This window comes from Serinus canaria, chromosome 11 (assembly GCF_022539315.1).
Source record: "Serinus canaria isolate serCan28SL12 chromosome 11, serCan2020, whole genome shotgun sequence".
Taxonomy (NCBI): domain Eukaryota; kingdom Metazoa; phylum Chordata; class Aves; order Passeriformes; family Fringillidae; genus Serinus; species Serinus canaria.
The window spans coordinates 17,668,647-17,692,612 of NC_066325.1; the positions used below are offsets into that span (position 1 = coordinate 17,668,647).

General features: G+C 47.1%; 1 protein-coding gene across 1 annotated transcript in view; it reads left to right on the forward strand.

The window, feature by feature from the left end:
• The window catches only part of CRISPLD2 (cysteine rich secretory protein LCCL domain containing 2), a 30,801-nt gene extending 7,221 nt beyond the window's left edge, over positions 1-23,580 (forward strand). The window contains exons 3-15 of the mRNA XM_030227727.2: positions 3,485-3,603; positions 5,675-5,807; positions 5,898-6,013; positions 7,310-7,410; positions 8,643-8,795; positions 10,083-10,143; positions 10,821-10,887; positions 11,859-11,989; positions 12,149-12,192; positions 13,102-13,174; positions 13,853-13,928; positions 18,198-18,331; positions 20,286-23,580. Of these exons, the coding sequence (XP_030083587.2) occupies positions 3,485-3,603; positions 5,675-5,807; positions 5,898-6,013; positions 7,310-7,410; positions 8,643-8,795; positions 10,083-10,143; positions 10,821-10,887; positions 11,859-11,989; positions 12,149-12,192; positions 13,102-13,174; positions 13,853-13,928; positions 18,198-18,331; positions 20,286-20,340 (1,263 nt within the window). The 3' untranslated portion in view covers positions 20,341-23,580. The remainder of the gene's footprint in view (positions 1-3,484; positions 3,604-5,674; positions 5,808-5,897; positions 6,014-7,309; positions 7,411-8,642; positions 8,796-10,082; positions 10,144-10,820; positions 10,888-11,858; positions 11,990-12,148; positions 12,193-13,101; positions 13,175-13,852; positions 13,929-18,197; positions 18,332-20,285) is intronic.
• The last annotated feature ends 386 nt before the right edge of the window (positions 23,581-23,966 follow it).

Genomic DNA, 23,966 nt, shown 5'->3' on the forward strand with positions numbered 1-23,966 from the left:
CATGGTGACCTTTTAAGATGGCTTAGTCAGATGCTTTCAGCAGTGATGAAAGGCAGAAATCTTTCCTCTTGCGGTGGCCTCAGAGACAGCTGGATAAAGCAAAATTGTTCTCAGTGCAGATTGCTGGAAGGAAAATAGTTTGTTTTCATGTATAAGGTATGCATCCTTCCTCTCAGCTGTAGGGTGGTGGCTTTCCCTGTCAGGACGGGGTAGTGTTGCTGTGGGGGTTAGCAAAAAGCATCTCCAGAGCTCTGCCAGGACATGTCAGTCCTGGAGGCTGGTGCCCCTTTTAGAAGGAAGCTCCAGTATTGCAGAAAGTCTGGGCTGGGGAGGAAAATGAGTGAGTAACCTGATCACTGCAATTCAGGTGTCTGGCTTTGGGTTTGCAGGCTCCTTGGGCTGAGGGAGCAGACTCCTTGTGGGATGCATTATTAGATCTGGACCTACAAGTTGTGGTGTGGTGTGTGTATGCCATATATTTTACATGTACACCGTCCATTCCACCTTGAAAGGACATCAGAAATTTTCAGGAGTGAAAAAAAAAGAGAGTCCACGTGCTAACCCACTTGGAATCACTCACACCCAAAACATTTTCATCCTCTGCTTCTGAAGGAAGCTGAGCACAGGCTCGTTGCCCCTCTGGCTTCAGTCATCTTCCTAGATACTGCTTTGAATATTGGCATCAAGAATTCTTGCAAGTATAGCTGGGAAAGTTTGAAATCTCTTTTTTTTTTTCCCCCTATGTTTGTTGCCCTGAACTAATTCCAGCCTCCTGACCGCATTCGCGTCTGAGAAGCGAGAGGCAAATAACTGCTCTAATTTAGATGGGATGGCTTTGTAATCCGATGCCTGCAGAAACGAGCTCCTCTCCTGATGCAGCAAAGAGCCGTGCAGAGATGGAGCTCCCTCCCAATTACCTGCCAAGTGTCTTTTGTCCGAGTTCTTTTATTTTATCCGCAGGCATCAAAGGGAGATGCAACGCGAACGCTCGCATTAATTCCCATTTAATAGCCCGTTGCTCAGGACGTCTCTGCATTAAATTAAGAAATTTGGAACATCCACGCCTCCGGGGCTGCAGGGAATAGAGCTGGGTAGGAAGTCTGAGGAGCTGGGAGTGCAGAACATCTTGGGAGAGTTTCTGTGGCTTTTGTGCTGGATGGGAGGGCGGCTGTGGCCGGTGGCTGCTGAGCCCACAGAGTGGGAAACCACAAAAAGCTGTGTCTGCTGCCTGAGCCTGCCTGAGCAGAGGGCTGGGGATGTGTGGTGGGTCTGATCCCATCACTTCCAAGGAGCTGGAGGGCTGAGAAGGAAAATGGTTTTGTTCCCTGTGTCAGAGCTGTGTCCACAGGGGGTTTTGCAGGCTGAGTTTGGTCGGTCACTGCTGAGTCCAAAGCCAGGCTGGTGAGACTGGGACAGCTCTGGGATGCTGCTGGAACCTGGGCTGCTGAGAATGCTTCATGATAAGCTGCTCTGGGAGGCCTGGGCTGTGAGCTCAGTGAGATGAGGTCATGTTTGCCTCACTGAGATAGTGGAGACACACCACGTTCCAGGAGACACTGCATTTTCCCACTGTCTTACCCAGGGATGCACAGTCCTTCCCCATCCCAGCTATGACTGCCTGAGACTGCGTGCAGAGATGCTCAGAATGAACACTGGGTGCTTTGTAAATGGGTTTGAGAGCCTGGATGCCCTGCAGCCCTCCAGGCTCTGACAGGTCCTTTGAAACCTTTGGGATCAGAGGTTGCCTTTCTTCTGGAGGAGACAGGACTTGGGAAGAGCAGCTGGTTGTGATGGTAAATGTCCAGAGAGGACAGTCTTGTGCTGGCATGTGGATGGGCTGGATGCACATTACAGGACCTCTCCTCTCTTTGGTTTTATTTGTAGGAATGTGTGGTAATATTTAAATCCCAACGAATTATCCTCTAAGGGCTGCTCTGAATAGAGCAGCTGTCAGTAATTACACAATGAATTCAGGGCACTGGCTGCTGGGCCCAGCCAGTCTGGCCTTTAGAACAAATGCTCTCCTGGGCAGCAGAGCCAGCAGAGCTGCTTTCCTGTGTGCCTTTGTGTCATGCTGGAGCTCTCCTCTGGCTCACAACTGTGTGATATTCCATGAGCAGTGATCTCACCCCAGCATCCTGCCCTCAGAAATGGGATTTGTCATTTGAACATGATGCCTGTTTCAGTGAGAGTGGAAAAAAAAGCCTGGCACATTGCCACCTCTGGTGTATTTGACTGGATCCAGTGGTGGACTCTCATTTATTCTGGAAGGAGAAGAGGAGCTGAGACTGAGAGCCTCAGACCCACACTCCCTGATGAAGAGGTTGGATCAAAGATCTCCAGCTGTGTGTGGTGGAGGTACTGGAGCTCTCACGTGGTGGGAAAGCCTGGAGACATCCCAACAATAAGGACAATGGATGAAAAATCATCCTGAAATACATCAAAGCCCTGAGTGTATGTCAGAACTCCTGCAGCACTCAGAAATGTGTGTCATGTTGGAGATCATGGGATCCCAGAAATGTGTGTCATGTTCTGATCATGGGATCCCAGAAATGTGTGTCATGTTGGAGACCATGGGATCCCAGAAATGTGTGTCATGTTGGAGATCATGGGATCCCAGGAATGTGGGTCATGCTGGAGACCATAGGATCCCAGAAATGTCATGTTGGAGACCATGGAATCCCAGAAATGTGTGTCATGTTGGAGACATAGGATCCCAGAAATGCGGGTCATGTTGGAGACCATGGGATCCCAGGAATGTGTGTCATGCTGGAGACCATGGAATCCCAGAAATGTCATGTTGGAGATCATGGGATCCCAGAAATGTGTGTCATGTTGGAGATCATGGGATCTCAGAATGTCATGTTGGAGACCATGGGATCCCAGAAATGTGTGTCATGTTGGAGACATAGGATCCCAGAAATGTCATGTTGGAGATCATGGGATCCCAGAAATGTGTGTCATGTTGGAGATCATGGGATCCCAGAAATGTCATGTTGGAGACCATGGGATCCCAGAAATGTCATGTTCTGATCATGAGATCCAAGAAATGTGTGTCATGTTGGAGATCGTGGGATCTCCAAGCTTAATTTTAATTTTAATTTTCAATTTTTTAAAACACATTAGAAAACCAACTGCCAAGAATATCTCGTGGTTTAGGGTGGATGGTCTGGATGTGTCCTTGAGGTCTTCCCACGTGGGTTTGTGTGTTTTCTGGTGAACTGAGTGAAGCATTTCCTCAGAAGCATGGCACCAGCTGAGGAAATCATAGACCCTTCAGTGCCCTGGACCTTCATGGCAGGGGAACATGTTGAGAAATGAGATTTTAGCACAGAAGTGTGGTGGCTTCCCCAGGACAGGCCAGAAATTGGGGGGTGGTCTGCACTTTAGTCTTTCTCCACTAACTGCTGTTGGTTTAATCTCCTGATCTAGCGAGTCTGAGATGCAAACCTGACCAGCTCTTTTCTCTCCCCACACCCTGCAGAGCTGGGATGAGGAGCTGGAAAGGTCAGCACACGCCTGGGCTCAGCAGTGCATCTGGGACCACGGGCCCAGTGACCTCATCAGGTCAATTGGGCAGAACCTGGCAGTGCACTGGGGCAGGTAAGGCTTGGGGTGCCTCAGGGTCTCTGCAAAGGGTGGTTTGGGGGCCCCCTTTAGAGACACATTGCTCTTGTCTTGGAGGAGCACTGGGGGGATGGGAGAAGAGCTGGGGGTCATTAATTGTGATTAATTGTCATCAGTGGGATGGGTATCATGGTAACTCCTGCTGCCACCTTCCACTGAGACTTCCCAGCACTGATTTGGGCCCCTCCATCCATCTGGATCTCGGGGCAGCACCTCTGTAACACACCTGAAGTCACTCCTTCTCCTTGAGGTGAACAGGTCCAGGAGCCTGAACACTTGCTCCTAAATCTGCTGTTTCAGGGGGGTTCTGGCACCACACAGCTGAAGGCTGAAGTTTCTCAGGAGCAATGTCTGGATTCAGTTCAGAATTTAATTCTCTCTTGCTGTGTTTTCCATAAATATTTATCTGGCTCCTGATTTTTCTTTACTGAAAACACTTTGCAGGGTTTTTTTTCAATTTCTGGGACAAGTTTTTAAACTAGAGTCATTAACCCAGTCAGGAAAGCTGACATGAAGGCTTCTAAAGGGATTTTCCTCTCCACCTCAAGATGAAATTTGTTTATTGTTAAGCCCCTGTTTTTAAGCTTGCTATAGGTTAAACTTGCTTTGCACAGCAAACATTTTGTTCTTGCTCAGGAGCCCTGAGCGTTTTCCCCCATTTCCTGGGTGGAAGTCCAGTTATCTTTGTTGTAAATCAGGCAGAACTTGGTGGAAAGCAAAGGAAATTTGCTGGTGTGAAATGTAAAAAATGTAAAATCAGGATGTAAAAATCAGGCCCATTGTAATGTTTGGAAAATAGAGTGGTTAATTCATTGGAAACAAAGTCAAAAGATCGTGCTGTTCTTGGCTGTCCTACAAGTGCTCAGGGTGGCCACGGGTTCCTGATGGAGGAAGATCCAATCTTGCTCCCTTTGTGATCCCTGAGAGGAAAGAAAAATCAGATTTATCTCAGCTTTTTCAGAAACGGGCCACAACTTGTTTGCCTCCATTTCCTCTCCTGTAAAATAGGATTGGGAAAGTATTTGCTTCATGACATCACGAGATGGATGTTTTTAAAATACCTCTAATGAGTGATTTTTAATGAAAAGCTGGCTGTGGGGATCAGCTCCAGTTGGTAATGATATCATTTGGATTTCTGGCAGCTTGCTGGGTGTGAGCTGTTGAGAGCAACCAAAAAGCAGTGGGTTTGGTGCAGTTTGCAGATCACTGTGTGTGCAGTGTGCATGAGTTTGTTCAGGTAGTTTTGACACCCTCTGTGCCCCCCAAACAGCATCAGCTCTGCCTCAGACTGTGATATCTGAGGCAGAGATTACCCACGGGGTGCAGGGGAAAATTGCTGCCAAAAAAAGGTAGGGTAGGAGTGCAGGGCACCAACTGCTCCACAGCAGCTCCTGGTGGGATGTGGGTGAGGAAAAGCCCACTCACCCTCAAAGCTCTCCCAGCACTGGCTGTGAGTTACCTTCCAGATTTAGCAAATTGCCCCCTGGTAAAATAGGTACAGGATGGCTTTTGGGTTAAGACGTTTGGCAAAGCCTAACTCGTGTTTACTTTCAAAACACAACTTCCCGCCAAACTAGAAGGTATTTTGTAGTTGAGTGGAAAAGTGAGAGGGCATTTCAGGTCAGCAGCACTTGAGGATCATGTCAAACCTATAAATAATACAGAGTCAGGTCAGGCTCTGAATCTGAGGGAAAAAATCATAGAAACACACAACAGTTTGGGTTGGAAGGGACCTCAAAGATCTTTCCAGCTCCAACTCCCCTGCCATGGGCAGGGACACCTTCCATCATCCCAGGCTGCTCCCAGCCCTGTCCAGCCTGGCCTTGGGCACTTCAGGGATCCAGGGGCAGCCACAGCTTCTCTGGGCATCCTGTGCCAGCACCTCCTCACCCTCAGAGGAACAATTCCTTCCCAATATCCCATCTAACCCCTCATCTTTAACATTTTCAAAAACTTTTTTTTTGTTTGTTTGTTTGGTTGGTTGGTTTTTTTTAATTTGAAAACTTCTACCAGAACATCCTGACTCCAGCTGCCTTTCCCCCCTCAGGTATCGATCTCCAGCCTTCCATGTGCAGTCCTGGTATGATGAAGTGAAAGATTACACATTCCCATACCCCCACGAGTGCAACCCGTGGTGCCCAGACAGGTGTACAGGTGCCATGTGCACACATTACACCCAGGTAAAGGACCCCAAGGGCTCTGCACCCACATCCCCCCGTGTCTGGCTTGGGGTAATTTGCTTATTTTCAATAACCACATTTCCCTTACAGATAGTCTGGGCCACCACCAACAGGATTGGCTGTGCTGTGAATGTCTGCAAGCAGATGAATGTGTGGGGAGAGATCTGGGAGAACGCCGTCTACCTGGTCTGCAACTACTCCCCCAAGTAAGGCAGAGCAGCTGGGCTCTCTCCAGCTCTCCCAAAACTGGCAGCTGGCTTAACTAGCTCTGGGGAAGAGATTTCAGGCAGTCTAGACCGGTGGTTGTGGCTTTAAATTTTTTCTTTAGACAGCAGCACAGGGCTGGTTCAAAACTCCAGAGCCCTGCCTGGAAAACTGAATGAGAGGCTGGGGCCAGGCTGGAGCTTTGATGTTCCTGCCACGGGAAGGGAAAGGAGGAGCAGGAGATGGCCAGGAGGGAGCTGGCTGCTGAGCAAGGCTTGCTCTCTGCTGTCACAGGGTGGGAAGGGATGGGGTGGTGGTGAATGCCAAAAAAACCCTGAAATAACTGCAGCAGTCAAGATTTCACTAGCTCGACGGTTTGATTAAATTTCAAAATGAAAATCATATTTCTTGCCTACTACATCCAGGAGAAGTTTACTACCTGGCAAGGGCAGTTAAGATTTTCTGGTTTAATGGCTAATAGGAGAAACATTCCCACTCCAAGCCCTTGGCAATTCAAAACTTCAAAACAAAACAAAATAGGGAAATTGCTGTGTGCAAAGTGAGTGGCTCGGGGAGCACCTGACTTCAGGGGATCACACTGCAGGATAATGCAAAGGAAAAAGAAGTGTGGGGCTGCAGCTGCCGTGTCCCAGGCAGAGCTCTCTGGGAGGGTTCTCTAATCCCCTCTCCCCACGTCAGATGAGCACATTTTGCTCCTGGTTTGGGGGGATTTACCAGCTTGCTCCTCCTGAGGGGTAACAGCAGCTCCCACAGAGCCCCCAGAGCAGGCTGGGCCATTCACACATCATCCATTCAGAGCTGCTGGATGGAAAAACACTCTGCTTCTGCAGCTTCTGCTTAATCTTTTCTCTCTGGCACCGGTGCACATTGTCCTCATGTAGCCTCATAGGTGGAGACAGCTGAAAGAGCATAACCCAGGAGTTTATAGGCACAGCTTAACTCCAGCTCCTTCAACCACCTCGTCCCCCAAAACCTGCAGGACAGAAGGCCAAAATGGGCTGTTGTTTCTGGAGAGTTTCTTCAGCAAAATGCAGCAATCCAGTGATTTATTTCTCTTTACATTAGACCCTGCTGTTGATATTGGGATGTGATATAAAAGCAATATGGCACACGATTTAGGCAAACCCCTAGAAAATGTCATTTTAGGGATGGAACAAGGAGGAACACCTTCCCTACACGGCTGGTGGTTTAGTCTTTATTTAGTTGCTCTAGGCCAGGATGGTGTTTCTGGGTTTGGAGGCTCAGAAGGGTGTCTGATGGATGCTCATTTCTCCCAGGGGCAACTGGATTGGAGAAGCTCCGTACAAGACCGGCCGTCCCTGCTCCGAGTGCCCGCCGAGCTACGGGGGCAGCTGCCAGAACAACCTCTGCTACAAAGGTACCTGCTGGGGGCCTGGGGCACCTCTGGGGTGGGGGGCAAGGCTGGAGCAAACATCTGGAATCTTCTCATTGGGGCCAGCCACAGCTTCGTGCCCCTCCTAATTAGCCGTCCTCAATATTGGGAAACATGGGAAATAGTCAGCCACTGAAAGCAAGAATCCCTGAGCTGCTGAGAATCTGGAATTCAGCGGGTTTTCCTGGAGAAAACAGAGAGTTTGGCTGGGGAGAAGCAGCTCTGAGCTCCCATGGGTTTGGCCCGGGAGCTGCAGGGGGGTTTGAGCTCTGGCAGGCTGCGGGCAGGAGCGATCCCCTCCTGGGAGGGTTTGCTGGGTTAGGGAATGTTCTCCAGGGCTTGGCAGAGGAATCCTGGGTGGGCAGAGCTTGGCTGCCTGCTCAGCACCTTTGGGAGCCACGGGTGGAGCCTTTGCCTCCCTCCCCACCTTTCAGGGTGGGGGATTCAAGGGATGGTTTTCAGGGATGCAAAATGAACCTAGGGATTCGTGTCCCTTGGAGGAGAGGAGGGGGATCCTGAAAGGTTCTCCCTGACCTGTGGAGTGTTTTTGGAAGAGAGGTCAATGGGATAAAACATTATTAGGGTGAGCCCTCCAGCAGCATTGCCACCCCCAGCATCCACGATCTCCTGGGGCCACTTCTCTCCTCCCAAGTGTTTTGCTTCCCAGAGAACTGAGCTCTTTGGAAACAGGGACATTCCCTGGAGACTTGCCCAAAGCTGAGGCTTGTTTTGCTGCCACCATGCACTTCTCATTTTTCATCTTGTGGGGTTTGAAGGAGGACCCCAGGGTGCAGGTGGGCTGCAGCAGGGGATGCCCTGATGGAATATGAGCCCTTCAGCAAATCTGTGTTTTCCTCCAGAGGGAAGAGCTCGGTGGGAAACAGAGGAAGGAATATTAGCACTTTTTTCACTAATTAGGAAGGAATATTAGCACTTTTTTCACTAATTAGGAAGGAATATTAGCACTTTTTTCACTAATTAGTGGGGATCCCTTCAAATCTTTATAGTGAGATGCTGTGAATGCTGCTTCATGTGCAGAGGGGCAGGGCAGGAGTGTCCTGGCCATGGCCCTGTGCTGCCTCCAATGGGCATTCCTGATCTCCCAGCTGTTTAAAAGCAGATCCTTGTCCAACTAAATCATCCCCACTAAACATGAACCTGACTTGCCCACCCTTGTGAGCACCCTGTGACTATTTTGAATCCCCTCTTCTGCCAAGATCACCGTTACAAAGATCCCATCATTGCTGAGACAGACGAGACCAACGAGGTGGAGATCCCGCAGGTGCAGAAGCCGGTGCAGTTCCACCTTCCAGAGAACAAACCCAGCAAAACCATCAAGGCCAAGAAAATCAGCCCAGAATCCTACATGAGTAAGGCACAGCCTCTCTCTTTTTCAGCTCCTGTGGGTTTTGGAGCACCTCAGTGGGAAAAGGTGTGGGAAGTGATGAGGGGGCTGAGGGACAAAGAAACTGGGAGGATGTTTGAGAGGAGGAAAGGTGATCTGTGTGAAAATTCACTGTGTGAGCATTTCAGCTGTGCAGAAAGCTGCTGGAAGTGGTGAGCAAAGCTCCCAGAAACAACCTGCACCTTCTGCACATGGAGCTGCACAAGTTCTGTGCTTGTTTCAGTCATTTCATAGAATGCCACAATGGTTTGGTTTGGAAGGGACCTTAAAGCTCATCCAGTCCCACCCCCTGCCATGGCAGGGACACCTTCCACTGTCCCAGATTGTTCCAAACCCCATCCAGCCTGGCCTTGGGCACTTCCAGGGATCCAGGGGCAGCCACAGCTACTCTGGGAATTCATCCCAGCCCCTCCCCACCCTCCCAGGGAACAATTCCCAATTCCCAATCTCCCATCCATCCCTGCCCTCTGGCACTGGGAGCCATTCCCTGTGTCCTGTCCCTCCATCCCTTGTCCCCAGTCCCTCTCCAGCTCTCCTGGAGCCCCTTCAGGCCCTGCCAGGGCTCTGAGCTCTCCCTGGAGCTTCTCCTCTCCAGGTGAGCACCCCCAGGTGTCCCAGCCTGGCTCCAGCTCTCAGAGCACCTCTGTCACCTCCTCTGACTGACTCCAGCAGTCCAGGTCCTCCTGACCTCAATAAAATACCAACGTACCAAAAGTGCCCTCAATCAGTAACACATTTAGGAAATACTGATTTTATTTCACCTATAAAACTCTACACTCAGCACTTATCTGGGGTTTATGGCTTGTTTCCTCCTTATTTCTTGCTGGGGAATATTTCTGAAGTTGTTTGTGGAGCTGCTGGTGCTTCCTGAGCTGTTTTCCAACCTCTGTTAATTAAAAGACACTTGGTGGGGCACGCCAGTGGGCCCTTTTCAAGTTTATCAGCCAGCATCTGGAGAGTCTGTAATTACAAGGAGGATGAGAGCTCTGGCTGCAGACCTGGGGCTGTAAACCAAAGCCTTCAGCTGTCAGCTGCATCTTCCTTGCTAATATTCCAAAGACACCTGTCTCAGGTGAAGGGCTAAAGAGGCTCCAACTGCTCCAGGCTGGAGAAAATCCGATTTTATCTTGATGCACCAAAGACCTCCAGGAAGGATGTGTGGAGCTCGCTCATTTCTGTAGCTCAAGAGCAGGCTGAGCAATTTCCTTTTTAAAAAATGTATTTATTTGATTTTTTTTTTTCCCCTCCCCAGCACAAGTCATTACCTGTGAAACCAAGATGAGAGACAAGTGCAGAGGCTCAACGTGCAACAGGTAAAGTTTTGTTGATACTTCTTGGAGTGCTGAGGGGAAAAGTAAATAAATATTTACTTTTTATCGTTAAATATTTTTAATAAATATTTATGTTTTATTGCTAAATATTATCCAGTTCTTGCAAACCTAGGATAGGTTGCACTCTATATTTTTTGTGACTCTCTAGGTGGATCTCCTTAGGAAAAGCCCCGAAACCCAACAAAAAAATCCCCTAAATTTCTCCTAATTCAAGCCTTCAACCAAGCCTGGCAGTAAGGTGGTTTGGATGATTTTATTCAGCCATGATGACCCACAGTTTCAGGTGTCCAAAATAATTGAATACATTTCAGCAGAGTCATTTTTCGAGCCTTTTTCATGCATTCCATTGCTGCCCGAGGCAGACCCAATAATTCATGGCTTGTCCCCTCCCAGCCAGTCCAGAACTTCTGGTTAAGGTTTCTGCAGAGAACAGGACAGTTTATCACTTGGAGAAAAACCAAATCCACAGAACCTAAATATTGGTCGGGCTCTTAAGGAGGGTGGAACAACTGTTTTAAAAAAGTAGCTGTTTTGCAATCTTGTTTTTAAAACAGGAGAACTACGTGAAATGAATGGAATGACTATTAAGGGAAATAGAGTCAAAGTCTGTTTTTCTTGAATTGTTTTTCGCCACCCTCAAAGATAAATATCTTTACTAGGTATTTGTGCCCAGCTGGCTGCTTGTACAGTAAGGGAAAGATCTTTGGAACATTTTATTATGAAAGTGTAAGTACCTTTTAATAGCTGCTGGGTGTAATTTGTGGGAGTCAGTGGGGATGACAGAAATGGGAAATGCCAGACATTCTGCTGTCCTTTGGCTTTTCAGACTCTCGGGTTGTGGTGCTGTAAAATGGAGCTAATAAAGATTATCTGCATTTTCCTCATCTTGCTGTTGAAAAAAGGGACAGATTCTGGGAAGGCAAAGTGGTTCCAGATGGGATTTTGTCAGGAATTGTCCTTAATGTGGACACCCATGGAAAGTGAGGGATGAGCACCAATAGGCAGCTCCTACAAAGATCTCTTTGCTCCTGTCATCTGAACAGAAACTTTATATAAAAAAACACCTAAATTTTGTAACTAAATAATATTTTGGGCTGATTTGCTTGATGTTAAATTGATAAGATAATTAATAAATAAAACATAGCACCATTTTCCCATCGAAACTACTTTTTGGGGTGAGGGAAGCTGGAAGATAAAAGGGTTTCTTTGGGTAAAATCAGTTTTTCTTTCCCTGTTCCAACTGTTGGTGCGTGACTGCATCACCCCTGATGTGTCTCTGCCCTGGAAATTCTGTGACTGCAGACACCCAACCCCTCCAAGTGGCGTCAGCAGAAATATTTTGGGTTTGAATATTTTCTCGAGAACTGGAAATATTTCAGGCTGGTCGCTCACTTCCAGCACTGCTTTTCCTCTAAATTGTATTTAAATGTATGGTTTTGTTATTTAAAAAAAAAAAAAAAAAAAATCTTGCCATTCAACCAGGCAGTGCTTAAAATAATAGTAATAAAAGAATCTGTATTGGGAGAGGAAGATTTAACAACCAGATTCCAAAGGAGTGCACTCAGCTTATTTTCCACTTGGTGCTCTGGTGGTGGTTTCATTTCTCCTCTGTTTTTCACGTAGCCCTTGGGCAGCGTTGCTCTGTGCATGAGATTTACTGGATTGATGTCACAGCCCATCTATTTATCTCTTGTCAGTCCTCCAGCATCTGTCGTGCTGCAATCCACTACGGAATCCTGGACAACAAAGGAGGGCTGGTGGATATCACCAGGAAAGGGAGGACACCTGCGTTTGTGAAGTCCACCAGGAATGGTGTGGAGTCATTCAGGTACTGCCCTCACCAAAAACTATTATCTTTATTAGTGTTACCTTTAAATACAAGCAGGTCTTCAGTCATTCTTGCTCTCATGTGGGCACAGTGGTCCAAAGAATTCTGCTCTGCTTATTTTTTTTTTTTTAATAATTTTTTTTTTTGCTTGTTTTACAGGAAAAGTAAACCTTCGAATGCATTCATGGTTTCCAAAGTCACAAGTAAGTTTTAAATGTTGAGGGCGAAAAAAAATTATTGTTGCTGGGGTTTTATGGAGGACTTGAAAACATCATTCCTTTCAGGGCTCTTTTTAATTTTCAGTGGTTGTGTCAAATGGTTCTGTGCCACCACCAGACCCTGGAGTGGTGGTCTTGGGTGATCAGAACCTTTGAGTGACTGCCCACCCACCCTGGGCAAGTCCACCACCACCCACCTCATTTTCCTGGGGGCATCTAAGAGGAGGGAAGAGAAAAAGGTGAAAATGGGCCAATTCCAGCAGCATCTCCTGCTGATGGATCCTGGTGGGGCCCAGACTGCAGCTGCTGATAGTGAAGGGATGGGAGTTGAGCCACCCATCTTTGAGAGTCTCAGTCAAGTGTCAACACTTACAAAAACTGAAAAAAAAAAAAAAATAGTGGCTAATGTCCTAGTGCAGTAATGTAACAAAACCCACAATACACGGGAAATTAGTTTTTAACAGTGGGTCATCACATTTCTGATGGGCATATAAATAAACACTGCTCTGCTTTTTAAACAATTCCCACTTTCTGAATATCTTTGAAAAATTCCTCTGGTGCAGAACAATCCTTTTGATGAGATCCACCTGAGCTCCTTTCAGGGAGAGCTGTAGGTGTCAGGATATTTGGGCTCCACATCTGGAGCTGTAACAAACCCATGTGCTGTGGATCAGCTGCTTGTCTCTTCTGAGAGCTGTGACCTTTTTAAGGCCACACTGTGTTGTGGCTGCAGGATTCCTGCTGGAGAACTGGCCAGCCCCATCCTGGGATCCTGCTGCTGGAGCAGCTTTACAAGGGTCCCACCAAATGCATCGTGTGGCTCTGACTTGTGTTTTCTGCAGCAGCCTGAGCTTTTGGGTCTGATAATTTGCCTTTCCACATTTCTCTTGGCAGCACAGACTCTGGATTGTTACACCACAGTAGCTGAACTGTGCCACTTCAAAAAGCCAGCGAGCCACTGCCCAAGGTAACACAAATCTGTTGGGTTTAAAACCTCTGTCCTAAACGAGGGGCAGCTTAACAGAGGTGCTGAAGGCCCTGAATTTGAGGGCTGCTGGGAGAAGAGCTGATCATACTGGTTTAACTGGAGGAGGGGGTTGGGAATGGCGTGTTTCCTCCCGCCACCATTCTTTTCTTGGCATCACTGTAGAAAATTCACTTTATGTTTTTGGATGGCTTCAGTAACCTATCAGCCAGGCTGCACAATCCTGTCCCAACACACTCTCATGTGTGAGCGTGCCACTGCACACTCTTTGTCTCTTTGCTTCTGCATGTGCTGGGTTTTGGATGTGGTTTTCCTTTCCACCTCAAAGCATGGAAGAAGCTTGTTCTGGAATCTGTGCAGGAGTAAGGGACAGGGCAGAGGGGCACAAACACATGCAGAGATTTATGTGCACAGAACTGAGCAAAAACACAGGTAGTCCATTTTGAAAAGGTTATAAAAGACCAATCCCTCTTCTGCTGGTCCAAATCCCTCTATTTGCAGTTCTGCAGCAGCCCAAATGTCATCTGAGGGGAGCCAATAATCAAATTCGCTGTTGCCACCTGCAGACCAGATGCAGGCACTTGAAATCTCCCAGGAATGCAGCTGGCCTTCCTGTGCAGGCCTGCTCTGGAGAATCAACCTGAATACCTTGTTTTCCAGGATTTACTGCCCAGCCCACTGCAAGGACGAGCCGTCGTACTGGGCGCCCGTGTTCGGCACCAACGTTTACGCCGATGTGAGTACAGAGCTCTCCCCGCACACCCTGACTGCCCTGTCCCACAGCTGGGCTCACTCTGGGCTTCAGGGGAGAAATTCAAACTCTCTCGTGGTTATTCCATGTGGGGATAGGCCAAAGGGGGTGAAAGATGGGGTCAGGAGGCTTGGGGAGCCCTGTTGGTCTCCAACACTGATTAATTCGGAAGGACTTGGATGTGTCACTCCACAGCCCTTGAGCTGGGTTTGGTGAGCTCTTCTACTGTCCAGCACTGACTCCATCCTAAAGAATTGGTCATGGCCCTTGAGGTTTGGTCATGGCCCTTAACCTCCCCAGGCCTTTGGGCTCTGGCTGTGAAATCATGGCTGTACTTCTTTAAAGCATTTTGGGATTTATAGGTGAGCACCAAAGGGCTTTTATTCCATCCTATCACACCACAGAGTTGACAGAAAAAGACCTCTCTCCCTTTCCCTCCTCTTTCTGGGAGATAAACAGCTTCTGAGCAGCCAGGGGAGAGCTCAGAGCAGTGGAAAGAAAGAAGAAAGCGTGTGAGCTGGTTTTATGGGTTTGTTTTTCTGAGCTTTGCTCGAGGACATGAGCAGAGACTTGATGCTAAAACTAGGCAGAGTCATTTTCTTGAAATCTCTTACCATTAGGCCTCTAAAAACTGGGTCTAGATGTTTTTCCCTTTGTGGGTGTCTGATTATTTTGGGTTTTTTCCCTCATTTTCTGTTTTCCACTGGGGGCTGTGTTCAGGAATGCCAGCTCCCTGGCTGCCCTGTAGGATCCTGGTTTGGAAAGCTTGGGGAAAGCAGCCAGCAGATTGTGGACCCCCAGCTTCAGGTCACCCTGGAGCTTTGCAGACTGCTGAGGAAATCCATCCTTCAGGAATCATACAGTAATTTGGAAAAGCAATTTTGAAAGCAATTTCAAAAAAAACCAAAACCATACTATTTTTAATTTTGCTCAAGACCAATTTTTTTGAAGGAAGAGCTGCACAAACAGGTTATCCTGGATTAGCTCACAGGCAAATCTATGGAGCAGCTGCCTCCCTGCAGTACCTGCCTCCTGCATGCTCCCACCTGCAGGAAATGGAAAATAGTTTTCTGGTTTTTACAGAGGACAAACCTCCCTGAGATCAGCCCTGCACAGGGCCTGTGATTACAAAGGAATTAGGTGAGGAGCAGCATCCTGGGCTGGCATTGCACTGACGCAAAAGGATTAGTGTCCTTTAATCAACCCATTTCCTACCCTCCCTCCTGGATATTGTTTCATAAACGGGGGCATGGATGGTGGCTTGGGAGAAAAACAAGAACCCATAGTAATAAAAAAGTATTTGGCCACTTCCTCGAGGGTTTGGTTAACCTTTATACTGGACTGCTGTGCTAGCAGGGTGATGTGGAGGTGGCAGGAAAGAACTGAGGTTGGTGGCAAAGCAGGTGAGACAAAGAGTTTGAGGTGACTCTGAATGGTGCTGCACAGGGAGAGGTTGGGATGCTGGGAATGCTCAGAATGGGAAGTCGAGAAGAGAAATAACCACACCACACAAGGAGAATTTGGGGAAAGGAAGAAAGGCTTGTGCAGGGTACTGGGAATTAACCCTCTGCTGAGGAATAATTAAAGCAGGCAGTGAGCTGGATGAGACAAGTGCTGGTCTTCTGGGAGGGCCCTGGGAAGCCAACTTCATGTTAAAGTGGCACCTGGAGCTATCTAAAAGACAGTGAAGCATTTAGCCCCATTTCCAGCCTGCACTTTGCTTTAAAAAGCAATTCAGGGACTTGTTAGTAAGGATATTAGTAAGGCTGTGGAACAGGGGAGTAGAGGAGACTTGAATTTTGGGGTAAATGAATAAAAGGCAAGAAATATGCAATGGTAAAAGTGGACAGGCCTGGCTCTGGGATGATCATAGAACCATGGAATGGTTTGGGTTGGAAGGGACTTCAAAGATCATCCAGCTCCACCCCCTGCCATGGGCAGGGACATTTTCCACAGACCAGGGTGCTCCAAGCCCTGTCCAACCTGGCCTTGGTGCTGGACCTGTGGGAACAGCCAGGGATCTTCATGGAGGTTGTAAAAGAACTTTTGGCTTCCATGAGGCTCTGTCATTTGTCACTCTGCCTGGCTCCTGGCATCCTGCAGGGGAAACCCATCCCCATCCCTGCCCAGGAGCCCTGTGGAGCCAGGAAAGAGAACAACTGCCCCACGTTTGAGATAAGGTTTATCCAGAGTTGTGCAGTGGTTGCTTGGAGGAGGAGGGATGGATGGGAGGGATGGATGGGAGGGATGGATGGGAGGGATGGATGGATGGATGGATGGATGGATGGATGGATGGATGGATGGATGGATGGATGGATGGATGGATGGATGGATGGATGGATGGATGGATGGATGGATGGATGGATGGCTCTTGTCACCAGAGCAAACTGAGTTGGGAGTCAGCTCTCAGGAGATCTGAACTTAGCGATTAAATCAGTCACAGTAGTGAGGAAGTTCTGGGTGATTAAGCTCATAGTCAGAGAACATTGTTAATGACCCACTGTAAAGTGTGCTGTCATTTTATGGTGTGTCCCCTGGGGCTCATTTCATTGGAAATTGGTCTCAGAGCATCCCAAGGGGCTGCACCATGGAAAACCTCCATTGTCCATGCTGCTGTACTCCTGGAGCTGGAAGGGAGGGCCATATTCCTGTAGTATCTCATCTTCCAAAAGCTCTGCAATCAATTAATCAAAGCACAGAGTGGCCTGGGACATGAGAGGGCTGTCATCCAACAGAGTGAGAAGAGGAGGTTTGGGGTGAATCTGTTGGTCAGAGCTTTGAGTGAGCGGCGGAACAGCAAGTCCTGGAAAAAAAAATAACAGGAATGCTTTGAAAAGAACATTGTTCAGGATGTCTCCCAGTGGAGGGTGCTGCAAATTGATCCAGGACAGTTCAGTTTTATGAGCCAGTTTTAGATTTATAGATTTCCCACCACATATTAGGGCAAATTCACTGCATATCTTCCAAACACAGCATTCCCTTGCTCCATTGACCATATATAGAAGCAAAATACCAAACTAGCACTCAAAACTCTGAGGGCTGCCAAGAGATAGGCCATCCAAAGTGATAAATATATATATAGGGGACAAGAGCTGCCATATATGGCTGTGGCAGGGAGGCAGCATGGGCTGCATCCTACTGACACAAGGGGAACTGTTGCACTTGGCGCTGCTTTTGTGGAACTTGGATTTTGAGCAGTCAGGGCATTTCTGGGCTTGGGATTTTCACCTGCTGCAGTTTGCTGTGCAGAGTTGGTTTTTCCTTTCTGTTCTTCCAGCTTGTTGTGTGTAAACCCTGCAGAGAGCTGATGGCCAGGTTTACACTATCCCTCAGCCTTCCCAGCTTTTGCTCCCTTTTCCGGGATGCTTTGGGGGCTTAGTCATCAGTTGTTGCTGGTTTGTGCTCCTCCAGCTCTTCTGACTCGGCACATCTGGGATGGAAAACAGAGAAACTTTGGTCTTTCCAGCAGTGAAATCTCCCTCCACATTTGGTGTTGTTTTATGGGGTAAAACCCATCCAAAAACTGCACCAGTCAGTGGAGGCAGCTCTTCTTTCTAGGAAAGACAGAAGGATGTGAGCTGTCCCAGATAATTAGGGATCATTTACCTCAACTCTGCAGAAGCATTTACTTTCCAAGCAACTTGTGAATAACCTTAGCTGAGGTCTGCACAGAGTTTCACCTCAGAGGTTTCTCTGGTGCAGTCCCAAGAGGCACTGGCTGGAAAGTTGTCTCAATTCAGTCTTGGCCCTGGGTAAGGTGAAGATGTGTGGCTTTAGACTGGACATTGGGAAGGAATTGTTCCCTGTGAGGCTGGGGAGGCCCTGGCACAGGTTTTCCAGGGAAGCTGTGGCTGCCCCATCCCTGGAAATGTCCAAGTAAAGGTTTGATGGGGCTTGGAGCAACCTGGGACAGTGGAAGCTGTCTCTGCATATGGCAGGGGTGGAACTGGATGAGCTTTAAGGTCCCTTACCACCCAAACCATTCCATGATTCTGTGATGATCTCACAGGTGCAGCTCCACCTCGAATGATGGAAAATCTGCCTCTCCTCTGTGCTGATGGTGGATCTCCTTTCACCCAGGGATTATGACATACCTGCCAGATCTAGTCCCTAATTTGTCCAAAAGAGGGACAAAACTGTTTCATAACTGTTTCTTTGTCTATTCCCTGCTTTTCATGGTGTTGATGGAATTGATAAGTCTTCATAAATAAAATATAGACAGTGTGTAAGTCAAACCAATTAAATATTTTTCAGAGCTCCAGTATCTGCAAAACTGCAGTGCACGCCGGGGTCATTTCAGACGAAAGAGGAGGCTTTGTGGACGTGATGCCTGTAGAAAAGAAGAAAACCTACGTGGGCTCCTTAAAGAACGGCGTCCAGTCAGAGAGGTGGGACCTCCCTCCTTTGCACTTCCCTCTTCTTTTCCAGTGTTTTCAGCTGCCTGGGAAAGTCAGCAGGTATCAGCTTGACAGGCTTGGGAAGAAGTGACTTCCCAGTGTCACTGTGAGTTGGGACAGCTGAGCAAATGGAGCGTGCTGTCCTGCTCTTTCCTCCCCAGTTCAGGCTGCTGTGAAATGCTGTTAAGCAAACCCGGTTAGGTTTTGTCACAGCACAAGTCCATGTTAATGCATTTTGCTGTGTGTTTAACACATCAGGAGATCAGCACAGGCATTTTCAGTTCGAGATCAGCCCAGGTATTTTCAGTTCTCAGCCTGGGTCATGACTTGGGTTTTGTAATTTGGATTTCTGTTCCATTCTGGGGGGTGGGATTCATTTGTATTTGTTGATCCATGTCCTCTATTCTCTTTGAAATAAGTAAATTAGTCTCTTGAGACATGATCAAACACTTTTTGAAGATGAATTTGCCACCCTTGTAGGTATTTTTTCTACTCTCTACGGCCAACCATGCTGGTATCAGGGACCAACTGCAAATCTGTGCTTCCAAAATCCTGCACCTCCTCAAGAGCACAACAATCCAGTCCCAGCTCATCCAGTCCTGTCTAATCTGAGACTTCACCTTCAACATGTTATGTGTTTTTTCAGATATTGGTGTGATGGCACTGATTTCTCAGGGCAATCTTCACAAGTACAGAATTTCCCACAGACAGGGGGGTTTTGGTCACTGCTAACTCAGCTCTGTGCAGTTATTTTACAAAGACCATAAGGAATTCTATCAAGTTTGCTGCTTTTATTCTATCTGTGGATATTCCAGAATGCTTTAGAGCACCTCAAGAAATAAAAGCACACTAAGACAGGAAAGCTATAGCAGTTAAATATGGGGGGTTTAATATAGATTACCAGGCTCAGCATTTTCCAATTGGATAAATTGGATTTAGGTGAAAAACCTCCTGTCCCTTTGATTTGTTTTTTAAATCTCAGTCTTGCTTTCACTTATCTTTTATACCTAAAGACAACTTTTTACTGGGATGGCCAGCTGTGCCCTAGCTAAGAATAAATCCCACCACTCTCAGGGATGAGCAATGTGAGCAGCCAGTGCTGATCTGAGGGGTGAAACCAGAGACCTTCTCACAGTGGGGATGAACATTTGGAAATTTTATTTACACTCTGCCGTAAGGAGCAGCCTCATGCTGCGAGATCCGCCAGGCAGTGAAACAGCTTTTCCAAGATTAAGGTGAACCCTCACCCTTTGGGACACTGGAAGTAACCTTGAGCAAAGATAGATACACACCCAAACAGGTGTGGGAAAAGTCTTCCTTTGGGATTTACTGGGTCCTTACCCTTGTTGCAATGTTTGTCTTGTGGGGATATGAAATTTTGTATTTTTCCTGGGTGTTTTCAGTGCTGTAGGACCCGGGAATAGAAACTTCCCCTTTCCCCATGCACACAGCCACCCCAAGCAGCTCCGAGTCAGAGCAGCTGGGGACACCTCTGCAGGTTGGAAAGGAATATCCATTTTTATTGTCATTTAACATGAGCTGATGGGGCCATTCCCACTCCCAGCACGAGGAGCCAAGCCAGACAGGCCCTGGGAATCTGCCAGCCTATTTGACAACAGGTTTTTTAGGAAAACATATTCCTCTTTATTCCTGAATCTCTGCAGAAGGGAGCACAGTGTTCCTTGGATAAAAGCTAGGGCTGTAACTGAGTCTGTTGTCTTCCAGCTCCTTTTTTTGGCATTAGCACTACAAATTTGGATTGAAAACCTAAAAAAAAAAAAGGTGCAACCATGGATTTGTGCTGCTTCTTTTTCACCCTCTATCTTCCTCCTGCTCCTGGTAGGGAAGAGATAGGAGAAATTCAGAGCTGCCTGTTTGGGTTCTGTGGTGCCTTCACTTGGTTCATTCCATGTTTGTTTTCTTTTCTTTTTTTCTTTGTCTCCAGCTTGAAGAACCCTTCAGATGGGAACGCCTTCCGAATCTTTGCAGTGAAGCAGTAAAAAAGCCCCAGGGAAGGTGCAGGTTCCTTTGGGAGAGCTCTCTGCTGATCTCCAGAGACACCAAAGCTCCTCCGAACGGCATCAGCTCTGCCCGTACCCCCCTTGCCGATCTCCTTCAGGGAATTCCAAAAGAAAAGGGGAAAAAAAAAAAAAGAAAAACCCCCAAAAAAAGACCCCAGGTTCTGACTCAGCTGTTGGCATCTCATCGCACCCGTGCAGCGTTGTATCTTTTTGTCTCGTGTTTTTTGTTTCCCCGGGGGCATTCAGCGACCATAAACTGTTCTAGGTTTCGTTTTGCCAGAGGTGTTGCTACACAGGACGGTGGTGGCTCCACGTGCAGCAGATTCAGGGATCTCAGCCTGGCCCTGGATGGTGTTTTTAGGGTGTGAAGCTTCTCCTGGGATGGGTGTGAGGATGAGCAGACTCGGGAGCGAGCGGCTGCCCAGGCGCTGGACACTTTGAAATGAGAAACTCGTTGAAAAATGGCATTTTCTGGGGAGAGGATGGGCTTTGACAGAGTGATTTTTTGTGTGTTGGGTGGTTTCTGAGCAAAAAAGCATAAAAAGTGGTGTTTCCCCACTGAGGTGACGTGCAGCAGCGCTGCTGTGTGAGGCTGCTGGGCACCTCGAGTGATGGGACTTGGGTATGTTCTTGGCAGCCAAAATTGAGGTTTTTTGGGTCTGGAGCAGGGTGGAAAATGGTGGCAGAGATCCTCACTGCAGAAAATGAGGCCACCAGATCATCCAAAGAGCAGGTTTGGTGTTTGCTGGTCAAACACTCCCAGGTATTCTGGCAACCTGTGAGCAGCCAGAGAATTGGGGCTCCTGTGCTGGCACATCTCATCCTATACTCCACGCCATACCTTCAGTTAAATGCAGTGTATTGGTTTATACAGCAGTGCTGGTTGTTTTATAGTAGTTGAGTAGTGATAAAATTAACCTTATTTCTGCTAGGAATGGTTGCATCTGTAGGAAACAGGTTCACTTTCCCTTTGTGAAGCTCCTTGTGGTGTGTGCAGCTCTGAGGCACTTTATAGATGCAGCACAAATTGGGGTAGGTTCATTTTTCCTGTCCAGTTTGTGAAGCCAACACATCCCCACTTTCAGTGCAAATGCTGTACATGTGAGCATTTGATAAATTTGGGTTTTGCAAAACTCATGAGGTGTTGTAATGGTGTTATTCCATATTTTGATATTTTTGTCTTGACGGGCACCCAAATTCATTTCAAAGCCAAGAGAAGGGCTCAGCATGAGCTGCCTGCTCAAGGCAGAAGGGCAGTCTCTGCTGCACATTGGAAATGAATATTTATGATTGGTCTAAACACAAATCTGGTGGGGTTTTGATGCACACACACACACGCAGTAACTTCATCAGGCATGAGAAGACCAAGCCAACAGAGGTTCTTCAGTTTTTGTAAATGTGCAGTCCTTCCGTTCAATAACTGAATTGAGATATTGGATAACAAATGGGAAAATATTTCCCTCTGTTTGGCAGATGTTTCACAGCTGTTCTTAGGCCCAGAACGTGTTTGGTTTAATCTAGACAGGCATAAGCATTTATAAGAGTAAATGCTTTAACTCTGTAAACACCATGGAATCAGCAAGGAAATGACATTTAAATGACATTTATCACTCAGTTTGTCCCACCACTGGGATTTATTTCTCCATGAAATCTGAATTTGGAAAGAAACCTTTCGTAAAACCTGAAATTGGAGCTGCTTTTCACTTGTCTCCAAAAATGCTGCACAGAAAAGCCACTTTTGGGGTGGATAGAGAGAAGTGACCCTTGGTGTCATCTTTGTTTATGTAGTATTGTGGTCCGAGGTGTACAGTATTGACTTTAGACAGGAAAACGGAACCTTTTCCTTTTCTGACTAAATAAATTGATGTTAAATCCAGCTGGGACATGTCCTAGAGAAGCTGCTGGTTGGGAGCAGTTGAGATGTTGGCAGTGAGGAGAAGCTCCCCCGTTTCTGCCCGCTGTGGAGCGTTGGGGTGAGCACGGTCTGGTTCCAGCCCATCCAACACTGCAGCAAGAATCTGGGACAAATCCCAGAATCCTGGGCCAAATGGGCTGGGAATGGAATTAGAGGTTCATGGGGACTGCAGGAGCACATAAAACACCTCGACTCTTGTGTGAGATCCATGAAAATTACGGATGGAAGGTGATGGAAAGGACTGTGAGGGCTCTTGGAGTAAAACCCAGGGGGTTACTGAGAGCACATAAAAATCCAAACAGCTGGGGATGTACCTAGGTGACAGAAAGGGGACAGGGGAAGGGTTATTATTCCAACAGAAATATCCTAAAACGCTTAATTCAAGTTACAATTGCGTATTTTTATCTTCAGCCAACTGGTTTGGATTTTTAGAAACCGATGATAATTTAAGTCTGTATCTGTTTATTTTTGTATTTGTTGTACAAAAGAGAAATTGTGACTTTACTACACAAATATTTTTCGAGGTCCTGGGTGCTATTAATTTAAACATACCTCCCCCAGAATGAGGGGTGATCAGGTCCTCCAAGGCAGTCATGACCTATCAATGACTCGCAATCATGTGTGCTAGCTATTCATGAATAGGTGGGACAGTACCAGTGTTTTTAGCCAAATATTGACAGATTTTATTTCTGATACCAAGACATTTCTCAGCCTGCTATATTTCAGTGCAGCTTAAAGATGCATCACGTCTGTATCTCACCAGGCCCTCTCCTCCTCAGCCCCAGCTCAGCAGATCTGTAGGCACCTGGAGCATCCAGGTGCAGCCAAAGCTGGTGCTGCCTGGTTGTTCTTTTCCAATAATTTGGGGGTTGGAAGCAATGGCACTGTCATTGCAAAACACCTGGCTCAGCCCAATCTCCAGGAAACACAACCAGGGTGAAACCCAGAGCCTGTGCTGGTGGGGCCTTGGCTCCACTCATTCCTTGTTTCAAGACTTCCAGCCAGCAGCTGGTTGAGGAGGCTCCAGTTTATCACTTGGGCAGTCTAAATATTTAGGGCCAGTTCATAGAGTTGCTTTCCCTTTTTTTTTTTCTATGAAAAATGGTGTATTTTACTTCCTATGTATAAAAGTTACTTGTAAATTTTTGTGTGCCTTTGCATGTTTTCCAAGGGGCCGTGGTTGTTTATAAACTAGATTTTTTTTTTTGTCTAAATACAGAATTGTAAAATATCTTTTCCTCCCTACCCTTCCATTTTCTTTTGATTTCTGAATTATTTGTGAAATAAAACCTTCCCGGAATGAATGCTTCCCTTGTCTTTAATGCTCAGCCAGGGTTGGGTTGGTGTTTAGGAGAGCTATTTGGGATTAATCCTGGGCACTAGAGTGTCCCCTGGAGACTCCAAATGAGTCTGGGATGTGAAAAGCCTGTTCCACAAACAAATAAACTGCCCAGTACCCAGGCATCAAAAATAAGAGGTATCCTTAGTAAAACATTCTGGGAGTAAGGGAAAATCACTGCCTGTCTTTGAATCCCTGCAGCATAAGGGCTGAACCAGATTAATGGCTTGGAAATGGTGTTTGATGATTTAGTGCTGCAAAACACAAGTGAGGTGAACTCCTCCCCACCTGAGCAGGCTGGTGTGAATTGTACCCTCCTTTTTGGAAAGGAAAAGTATTCAGATTTTGCAA